Genomic DNA, 11241 nt, shown 5'->3' with positions numbered 1-11241 from the left:
AAGGAAGGAAGGAAGGAAGAAAGAAAGAAAGAAAGAAAGAAAGAAAGAAAGAAAGAAAGAAAGAAAGAAAAGAAAAGAAAAGAAAAGAAAAGAAAAGGAAGAAAGAAAGAAAGGAAACTGCAAGACCTCCAGCCTCTAGAGGGTGCAAGAAAGAAAGAAAGAAAGAAAGAAAGAAAGAAAGAAAGAGAAAAGAAAGAGAAAAGAAAAGAAAAGAAAAGAAAAGAAAAGAAAAGAAAAGAAAAGAAAAGGAAAGAAAAGAAAAGAAAAGAAAAGAAAAGAAAAGAAAACTGCAAGACCTCAGGCCTCTAGAGGGCGCCTGAACTCACAGGCACCAACACAAAGACAAGTTATTAAATTAAATCTTAAAGAGAGCAAAATACTTTTAAGCAGCACTTCCTTCACCTCTACAGCTCTAATATACTAGTATTTTGTCTTCCGATGTTAAACAAGATTACAGGGCCAATGTTTTCAAAGTGACAGCTAAGTCCCAGGAGCAACCTTCAAGGCACTAGGGCGGTAGGCGCCCTGCTCTTTCTTCTTTATGCTTTCCCTTGCTTCTCAATTATCTACAATAAATGTGCATTAATACGCCAGACATGGCGATACAAGCCTGTAACACCGGGATTCCAGAGGCAGAGGCAGGAAGATCAAGACCTTGTCCCAAGAGGAACAAAAGGAAGAAATAGATGCTAAAGAAATAAAGTACGCAAGCACTTTCCTTCAAATTTCTAGTCATGATTACTGTAAGTGCTTTGAACTTGTGAGCACCCTTTCCAGGGCGGCTTCAATAACTGTTAGACATTAAATCCTCAGACCATATTCCTCCTGTTTCCGCTTCCAAAGAAGCTGCTGTGATAGCATCAGCTGAAGTGTGGAGCCAGATGTGATTTCTCAGATCCGCCACCCTCTGGGGTGGCCATAGGTGGTCAACCTCCTTGAACCTGATAGTTCTCTTGAATAACACAGAGGCAATGATACCTGCCTTCGCAGACAGGGTTAGAGTAATAAAGTCTCTGAGCTGGTGTTTGTCAAGGGCTGATCAAGCACCTCATACAGAACAGAGGCCAGGAAACAAACATTTTATCTGCAACTCTGTCAGTTTAGGGTCTCCAGATTCCACTTCTTAGAACTTCTGTTTCTGGGCTGGAGAGATAGCTCGGTGGTTAAGAGCACTGACTGCTCTTCCAGAGGGCCTGAGTTCAAATCCCAGCAACCACATGGTGGCTCACAACCATCTGTAATGGGATCCGATATCTTCTTCTGGTATATCTGAAGACAGCTACAGTGTACTCATATACATAAATAAATCTTAAAACAAAACAAACAAACAAACCCAGAACTTCTGTTTCCTCTCACCACATGGAAGGAGTGGGATGTCATGATTTCACTTGCTATACAAGACCAACCCCACAGAGCGAGCGCCCGACTCAAGCTTGTTGGCAGACGTCTACATGAGCCTTCCTTTCTGAAGGTCTGCTGCACCCTGCTCACTACAGGGGATAGACACTTACGCTCGAATCTGATCCTCGTGGTAAAAGATGTCCCGGATGTCAGCTTTGGCTTTGCCATAGCGCAAGCGGGGCCTTCGGAAGACAGGCTCCCTCAAGGGTGGAAAGGCCTTATATATGTCATACCACAGTGGCTTCTCCTTCAACACCCCGGCCCGCATCAGATCCCTCGTCCTTAGAAAGGGAACAGAACCAAGGTCAGTCGGGTACCACAGGGTTGTAAAGTCTCTGAATCAACTTAACGAAGGGAAGGGCAGCCTGGTAGAGGTGAGCTCAAAAAGACCTTCCACCTAAAGGAGGCACGGCCAATACACACAGCAACCCAGCAAGGCCCCAGTGTTAAGTCCCGTCGGTGAACTCTCCTGTAGCCTAGGCTAGCCTTAAACTCAAGAGTGTAGCCAAGGATGACCTTGAATTTCGTGCCTCCCTAGCAATTCCCTAGTGCTAGGATTACAGCGTGTCCAGCAGGCTTCTTGTTTTGACAGAAGTCTACCAGAAGCCTCACTGGCCCGATCTTCATTACGATGCCAGGTTGACCCCAGTCTTGCGGCGATCGCCTCCCTAGTGCCGAGACTACGCGCGCGAGCCACCACACACAGCTTTAAGCCACTCGATCTTCTTGCACGGGTCCCAACCCCCAGCCCACCCACCGTTCCATAGTGAGAAAGCAAGACCCGTCCAGTCAGGCCCTTCAGCTTCTTTACTGTAGAGGGTCTCCACCGAAATGGGGTGTCGAGCACAATCTGACAGGACAGAAATCCAAAGGGACAGAGACAAACCACACCGATTCCGTGCCAAGGGCATCACCCGGCTCGGACACCCGCCACCGCGTCCCCTAAGGATATGCCAGGAGGGTCGTGACCCGCTAGGAACCCTGCCCTCGCCCAACTCGGAGCACGCACCGGGAGAACACGCTCCCCACCGTCTCCAACCGGCTCCCCGCCATGGCCACTTGGGCTAGAAAAGCCTGGGGCTGTTACCGGAAGCGGAAGCGGCAGCAAGCAAGCCAAGGGGGAACGAGCGGCAGGCGGAGCCGAGGATGACAGGCCCGCCTCGACGTCATCCGGAGGGCGGAACCAGGCAGAAGCAAACGATGGGCTGAGCGGGAGCGCTCTGGTCCTCCGTGCGGGTGTCGGGTCAGACACGAACAATCGATTCCCGAACCAAAAGAGCAGGAGCGCGCCAAAGCTGCGCAAGAGTAGCAAACGACCGGTCTTGGGGGAAAGATGGAGTGTGGCGCCTGCTTTCTTCTTTCTAACTTGACAAAGCTTCCTCCTCTCCGGCAGGGTGGAGGGAATACAGTGTGGAGCTCGCGGGGATGCGGCCCATCCTACAGTCAGGAGCAGCCGGCCAGTATGACGTTTGAGGTCACCAGGCTCGACTGGGTCTAATCTTAGCCACTCGCACTACTCAGAAACTGAGACCCAAATAGGGGCGAAGTAACTTTTCCAAGTGACACGAGCCTCCAGGCCTCCTTCCTCGGCCTTGTGCCTGAAGCGGGGCTCACTGGAGCAGGCTGTTTTCACGCTCAGTGGAAAGCAAGTAGCAGCTCCTCCGCTGGAGGCGTCCCTCGCCCGCCCGCTAGCGCTGGAGTTTTCAAAAGTAAAAACCCAGAATTAATGCATTCGGAGGAAGAAAATAAAAGTCTGGGGGAACGTAGTCTGTCATTGTTCGACTGTTCAAAGTATGGGTTTGGAGGAATATCCGTTCCTCCAAGGAGAAGCACCCCTTAGAATTTAATCAGGGTATTCGTGCGAAGATCATCATGGTTGATCGTAGTGACAAGATTTAAAAAACAACAAAACAAAAACAAAACATCGGGCTGGAGAAAGAACTCAGCAGTTAAGAGCACTGACTGCTCTTCCAGAGGACCCAGATTCGAGTTCTAGCACCCACAGGGTGACTTATAAACCACCTGTCACTCTAGTCCCTGCGGATTTGATGTCCTCTTCTGAACTCTGCAGGCACCAGACATGTACATGGTGTACAGACTTACGTGCACGCAAAATACTGATACACATAAAATTAATTAAAATTCATCCATATGATCAGACGGTAGTGGGTCACACCTTTAATCCCAGAACTCAGGAGGCAGAGGCAGACGATCTCTGAGTTTGAGACCAGTCTGGTGGTGTACAGATCAAGTTGTAGGACAGCCAGGGCTACACAGGGAAATGCTGTCTAGGAAAAAAAAGAAGAAGGAAAAGAAGAAAGAGAAGAGCAACAACAAATATTTCATCAAATGAAAAGTAGTAGAGGACGTGTTAGCACACGCCTTTGATCCCAGCACTTGAGATGCAGAGGCAGGCAGATATTGAATATCTGTAAGTTAGAGGCCAGCCTGACCTACATGGTGAGTTCCAGAAAAGCCAAGGCTATGTAGAGAGAGAGAGACCCTATCTCAAAATAAACTAGTGGCTGGAATATTAGGGTTTGTGCATTTTATGAAAGCCTATACACCTGGTAAAATTAACAAGCTAGGGCCATCTGTATTTATCTACCTACATTAATGCCCGTGGCTTGGGGTTAAATGAAACACTGCAGAAATACTTGGGTGGGAACCCAATCTGTAAGGGGGGAGGGGCTGGAGAGATGGCTCAGCGGTTAAGAGCACTAACTGCTCTTCCGAAAGTCCTGAGTTCAAATGCCAGCAACCAGATGGTGGCTCACAACCATTCGTAATAAGATATGACACCCTTTTCTGGTGTGTCTCAAGACAGCTACTTAGTTATAATAAATAAATATTTAAAAAGAAAAAAAAAAGGAGGGAAAAAGGAAAACATTCACAAGTGCCAAAGTTTGTAGGAGGATAAAATCTGGAACTGTGAACTTCAGTTATCCCCAGGACAAAAATACAAGGGTGAAGTCAGAGCTCTCTCTCTCTATCTCTCTCCTCTCCTCTCCTCTCCTCTCCTCTCCTCTCCTCTTCTCTCTCTCTCTCTCTCTCTCTCTCTCTCTCTCTCTCTCTCTCTCTCCTGGTCTCAGAGATTGCCTTGTAGAGAGTTCGTATTCATATGCAAACTCTATGCCCCACTGGATGTTTTGAATCACACTTGAGGTCTCCAAGGAAGACCTTATCTTTCTTTGTCCTTAGGAAAGAGCATGAAGTCACGCCAAAGTCCTCCCACTCTAAGGGAGGCCCCAGAAAAGAGGGCAGTGAAAGTTCTCAGAGCAGTTGCCACTTATGTTATCTCACAGATAACTGCCCACCCACAGGGTAGCTATTATCATCCTCACTATAGCTGAGAAGGCAAAGCCTCAGGAACTTAAACACCTCTGTCTGATATGCAACTGACTGAACCCTGCCTTACCTGGGCACTTTCCTGTATCCCACAGTGCTACCTTCACTAGCCTAAAACCGAAGACTGGGGAGATGAAAGGCTTTAACAAAACCTTCCTTCCAAGCAGGAGATGCAATGACCGGAGGCCTGGCCTGAGTGGTGGGCATCTCTGCTACCTCAAGACTCTGGAAGAGACTGAAGAGGTGGCAAAGCAGGTACGATCACATATTGCTCTTTCTGAGAAACTGAGTTCAGTTCCTAGCATGACAAGAGCCTGTCACTCCAACTCCAGGGAGATCTGATGCCTCTGGAGTTGATGGGCACCAGCAGTACTTGTACTACACACACGGGGGCGGGGGAGTAAAAATAAAATAATTCATTCAGGTGGTGGTGGCACACACCTGTAATCCCAGCACTTGGGAGGTAGAGGGAGGTGGATCCTGAGTTTGAGGCCAGCTTGGTTTACAGAGTTCCCAATAGCCAGAAATACACAAAGAAACCCTGTCGAGAAACACACACACACACACACACACACACGCATCTCTTCAAGTCCACTACCTATAAACCAGAACCATATGTGTAATCTAAAAAGGAAGAAAGAAAAGAAGAATCTCTGACCCCTAGGTCAGCTGTGAAGGCTCAAGGTCCCTGTTCCTGAGATCTGGGGTAGTCAGCTCTGGGGAGTAACCATGCTCCTAGCTAAATATAACCTTCCCAGCCCTCAACAACTTTCTAATTCTGTCCATGTCAGAGCTATCTGCCGGCCTTGCCTACAATCGTACTTCCCTTCTCCCTCCAAGGCCTGCCAAGCACGGCCTATGATGGGAAAGCATTGGAAAGGCTTATTCCAAGTTCGTGGAGGAAAGTCAAAGACGAAACTTCCCAATTCAGAAGACATCACAAGTGTGTGTGTGTGTGTGTGTGTGTGTGTGTGTGTGTGTGTGTTGGCAGGGGTCTCTAAATTATCTGGGTGTCTTTGAAATTCCCCTTGCCATGTTTAATCCTTTCTGTAACAGAAAGAAAAGAATCTTGGCGGGCAGAGAGGAGGACTCCGGGACGTGAGGACTTGGCTGATCAGAAGTTCACACCCAAGACGTGTCCACTCATAACCCACGATGAAGTTGTTGGGTAGCTGAGAACAGAAAGAACAGTCGAGGCTCCCTGTCTCGTAGACTAGGCTAGGGTACACAGTAAGTGCCGGCCAGCAACTGTCCCATGGTGGTTATAGTGTCACTGTTGTGAGGTCATCTGGGTGTGCAGCTGATGGCATCCCACAGATGGCCTTATGGAAGATGGAGACGAACCTAGCACCTCACTTGCAAGTACTCTTCTGCTAAGTCCTACCTACCCCTGCGCTCTTCTCATGTTTTACTTAGACAAGATCTCACTAGGTTTCCCAGGCTGACCTTGCACTTGTGATCCTTGTAGCCTCCAAAGTAGCCTGAATCGCAAGCCTGTACAAAACCTGAAATTGTTGGTTCTTTTCCCCCTTGAAAAGTGATCCATTCTTTCCACTTAGCACTTAAACACAAGCTCTCGCCTGACTCTACAAGAGCAGTAGGTGTTCTAATGAACCATCTCTTTGGCCCCTTGCTTGTTTCTGCTGCTGCTGCTGCCGCCGTTTGTTTATAGAAGCCTCACTAAGTAGCCAGGCTGGCCTGGAACTACAGAGATCGACCTGCATCTGCCTCCCCAGGGCTGGCATTAAAGGCGTGCGCCACTGTGCCGATTGTGGTGGTGGTTTATCAAGATGGGCTGCGTCTAGAAGTGCGGTTCTGTTGGTAGAGTGCTTGTGTAGTCCCCACCAAGTACAGCATCAAATAGAACAGGACATGATGACGTGGAACAGTCACCCCGGGTCACCAGAGGCAGAAGTGAGAGACTCAGAAGCTGAAGGTCATTCTCAGTGACAAAGGAATTTGGAGACCAAATTTCTGTGTGTGGGCTGCATCCCCCAGCCACTCGCTCTCTGCTCCTGGCTAGATTCTAGTTGATTCTGAAGTTGGAGGCATGGGCAAGGAGTCGAAGGGAGGAGTGTGGAGGTGAGCGTTGGCCCACCTCCTACTCCATCCCTGCACACTCTGAGAACCTAAGGTCTCATAGCCTACCCACTCTGCAGAGCTATCCCTCAGACCAGGTTCAGCTCATTGACCTGTGCTCTTGGCATCCAGTCTACATACCCACCCCACATGGCTTCCATATATTCTGCCAATGTCTGTGTAAATAGCACCCCTGCTTAAGTGGTGCATGGAATTTGTCAAACAAAAAGAACATTGGAAATACCAGCCTCTTGTTGAAATCATGAGAATTCCTAGCCTTGTGTGCTGGAGAGCTTGGTTCATGGTAATCAGGTGACTGCTTCATTTAAATAATAGAAAATTATGAAAGGGGTACCCTCCACGGGCGTTGGTTCTCTGCTTTCTCTGTGTAGAGGCCAAGGTTGAATTCACGTGCCCCAGCTTGGCATCAAGTGCCCTTACCTGCTGAGCCATCTCCTTGGCTCTAGCAATTGCTTTAAAAGGGAGGAAAGAAGTAATATGCATTCATACACAGAATAGGAATTATAGAGTTGCACAGCCTGGATCCCATAATATGTTCCAAGCCAACTTGGATGGCAGAAAGAGACCCTGTCTTAAAGCACACACACACACACACACACACACACACACACACACGCACACACCTCTACTGAATGGGTCTAAGGCGAGGAGGGCACAAGGCAGGGAAGGGACAGTGTGGTCCCCTTGCTCTTCTCCAGGCTGTGGGTCTCTGCTTTCCTTTCTAGCTAAGCATGCCCTCTAGGGTGCCCAGCTCTGCACCCCCCACCATACCCAGCCACATGCCATTATTGCCCCAACATAGTCTTTCCCTCTCAATTCTGTCTGTTTACTTGTCTGAGTCTATCTGCCTGGGCCTCTTTCAGGGCAGAAACTGGGCCTGTCTCTGCCCACACCCAGCCTAGGGCAGGGCTCACCACTGGTTCTTAGTGAGTTTTCTAGTGAACAACACGGATAAATAAAGCCAAGTCAGGACAAATGAGGCTGTAGTGACCACAGGCTACTTATGCCTGCCTGCCTGCCTGCCTGCCTGCCTGCCTGCCTGCCTGCACACATCTTGCACGGCCACCTGAGCCCTTTGAAGCCTTGCCAAAACACACAGTCTGTGTGGAGATATTTTCCTACCCCACCATGCATTGAGTGTGTCCTTCACTTTTACCTGTGGCTGCCCACTGTCTCAGCAGTGAATAAATACTTTTTATAATCCTCTGGGGCTTCTGCTTTGGCTTCTGTAAAATGGAGATAACCATAGCACCTAACAGAAAGCCTGTTTTCTATGAGTGTCTGTGCCTGCTTGGAATCTCAGCACTTGGGAGGTGGAGGCCGGAGGGTCTCAAGTTCAGAACAGTCTGGACTACAGAGTGAGACCCTCTCTCAGGGGCAGGGGTTGAAAGAGCCTGGTTGTGAAGAGTCAGTGTGTCAATGCTGCAAAGCATTTGTTCAGTGAACATAACTAATGATGATTTCTGAGGACTCCACACTTAGGAGCAGAGTGAAATCACATCTAACAAATCACAAGACATTCACAGTCACCCTCCACTCACCGGCAATTGCCCTGAAGACAATGCCCGCCAGCACAGACAAGAGAGAGAGCCGACACTTTGTGCCCATAACTGCCCTGGAGGTCTACATGACTTTGTCTCCTCTCCATCACCAAGGAAAGAGGAGTGGCTGAGCCTGAGCAGCATTCCATTGGAGTTTATGCTAATTTTGAGGGCTTTCTTGGCAGGTATTTCTGGGCTTGTAAATCTGGGGGGAAGCTCCTAGGGAATTTGAGAAGGCAGATTCTGTTTAGGTTGGCTTGGATTGGGGGCTTGAACTGCATTTCTTTTCTTTTCTTCTTTCATTTCTTTAAATAGTTATTTATTTAATGTACACGAGTAACACCATAGTTGTCCCCAGACACACCAGAAGACTGCATTGAACTCCGTTACAGATGGCTGTGAGCCACCATGTGGTTGCAGGGAATTGAACTCAAGACCTCTGGAGCTGAGCAGTCAGCGTTCCCAACCTCTGAGCCATCTCTCCAGCCCTTGAACTGCATTTCTAACAAGCTCCTGGGTTGGCAGCCAGTCTGCTAGTCTGCAAATAGGGTAATCGACTTTCTCGAGCTTATAGTGAAAGTTGGAATGGACTTTTTTTTGGTTCTAGCATTGGGAGTTTTACATCCAGGCCATCGTTTGAATGACAAGGTCACAGCAAGGCAGGCTTGTGCAGAGTTCAAGCTAGCTTCGCAGCTGCTCACTCTAGAGTCCCTGGAAGAATCCTCCATGGCATGATTTCCCCTTTAATTAATGATCCCGAGGGCTGGCACACTCTTTAATCCCAGCACCTGGGAGGCAGAAGCAGGCAGATCTCTGAGTCTGGGGCCAGCCTGGTCTACAGAGAAACTTCCGGAACAGCCAGGGGTACCCAGTGAGACTCTCTCTGAAACAACAACAAATCCAGAGTTAACAGCCACAGGTTGACTGTGCCCCCTGTCCCCAGGTAGAGTAGGGCTTGCCTTATGGATCCTGAAGCTTACATAATTTCAGTGGCATTATACATTTTAAAACATCTTTGTTTCGCAATTTCCACTAAATATGGCTATATGAACAAACCTTGGTCTGTGTGGCTTGAAGCCAAAAATGAACTCTTGGCCTCTTGGGAAAAAAAAAAAAATGTTCCAGTTGGGTGGTGGTGATGCACACCTTTAATCCCAGCACTTGGGAGGCAGAGACAGGCGGATTTCTGAGTTAGAGGCCAGCCTGGTCTACAAAGTGAGCCCCAGGACAGTCAGGGCTACACAGAGAAACCCTGTCTCAAAAAACAAACAAACAAACAAAAAAGTTCCACCTTTCTGTGGTCAGTGACATCCACATCCACTTCTGCAAAATGACCACCTGGTGGCAGTAGGATTCCACAGACCCTTTTCTTACACACACACACACACACACACACACACACACACACGCACGCACGCACGCACGCACGCACGCACACACACACACACACACACACACTCGCCAGACATTTCCAGCGTTCTCCTAGCTGGCCCAGATCACTAATCCAATAAATGATAATGGGCAGAAGGCTGTGTGCTTCTTTCTCAATAGCAGGCTTGCCGGTTATGCTTAAGAGATGGTTTTGAAACCCAGATAAAGAATGCTAACGGGGGAGTTCGGGACACACTGCTGGGTCACAGATATTCTGGGAAGTGGTTTTGAGCAGGTAGGCCCTCTCTGTTCGTCACACATGGTATCCATGTGGGGGTCCTGGACCTTGTCACCTGCCCTCCTCTTGTCCAGCAGCAGGTAGCTTAGCACTGAGGTATCAACTCTGAAATTCTCCTGCATGGGTTCAAATCCGGGGATACTTACTAAGTAAGGATGGAGATCATATAAGAGGCCCAACTTCATCTCTGTACCTCCCTACACCTCCATTTCCTGGTGCGTAAAAAACAGGAGTTACACTGATTTCGTATTCTTGTTGCTGGGTTGGGTACAATAAGACACATAAAGCACCCCAGGAGAGTGGCCAGCAGACAGTGAACCCCAGTAACTGCTATCATCATTGCACCTCACACCCTATCGGCCCCTTGTTCTTCAGGACACATTCTCTGACCATTATGGCCCAGTCCCGAGCAATGCTTCAAGACAACTAGGGGACAGAGGTTGAGACCCAATGTAACCACACCAGTTCTTCTCTACACACTGCGTATCAGAGCCCATGATTTTCTTGCAAGTTGAGGCCATTGCCCAGGGATGCCAAAATGTATGAAGGGCCAGGGGCAATTCCAAACAGAATTTTTACAGAAATCTTTGAGTGTCACCTTATGACACTCGGGAGCACGTGTGATCACCAGGAGCTTAACATGTGCAGATGAACATGCTGTCCAAGGGCTGATGGCAGTGGTCAGGGACAGGCTGTCTCCACTTCTGGGTCTGGTCTTCACACTCTTTAACCTGGTAATGTCTCTCCCCAGACCCCTCATTCTGTGGAGTAGTTACAATCACCTTCAGACTCTCTTATACTAATAGGCAAAATGGCACAGGGCTCTAAGAACTTTGCTGTAAATTAGAATCACCTGAGATTTTACAATCAAATTCCCAGGCTGAACTGCAAACCAAGTACAATACGGTATAGAGGATGCATGCATTCTAAAGTGCAAATCTCAGACCTATGGACGTTTTCAGCAACAGTGTTCATAAGACACTTGAATTAAAACATAATTCCGGGGGGGAGGTATAGGGGGCTTTAGGGATAAAATTTGGAATGTAAATGAAGAAAATATCTAATAAAAAATACTCAAGCTGGGTGTGGTGGTGCATGCCTTTAATCCCAGCACTTGGGAGGCAGAGGCAGGCGGATTTCTGAGTTCGAGGCCAGCCTGGTCTACAGAGTGAGTTCCAGGAC

At 48.4% G+C, this 11241-nt stretch overlaps 1 protein-coding gene across 2 annotated transcripts in view; it reads right to left on the bottom strand.

Annotated features, from left to right (window-relative positions):
• Positions 1–2509, bottom strand: part of Mrps23 (mitochondrial ribosomal protein S23) — a 7326-nt gene extending 4817 nt beyond the window's left edge. The window contains exons 1-2 of one of the 2 annotated variants that reach the window (XM_021213230.2): positions 2411–2509; positions 1512–1682 (exon numbers count right to left, since the gene is read on the bottom strand). In XM_021213230.2, the coding sequence (XP_021068889.1) occupies positions 1512–1682; positions 2411–2454 (215 nt within the window). In that variant the 5' untranslated portion in view covers positions 2455–2509. The remainder of the gene's footprint in view (positions 1–1511; positions 1683–2410) is intronic. The other variant, XM_021213233.2, reaches the window with a different exon arrangement.
• Between the last annotated feature and the right edge of the window lie 8732 nt (positions 2510–11241).

The sequence above is a fragment of the Mus pahari genome, chromosome 14, assembly GCF_900095145.1.
Source record: "Mus pahari chromosome 14, PAHARI_EIJ_v1.1, whole genome shotgun sequence".
Lineage (NCBI taxonomy): Eukaryota > Metazoa > Chordata > Mammalia > Rodentia > Muridae > Mus > Mus pahari.
The sequence above is the reverse complement of the archived record's forward strand: the minus strand, read 5'-3'. Positions and strand labels throughout refer to the sequence as shown.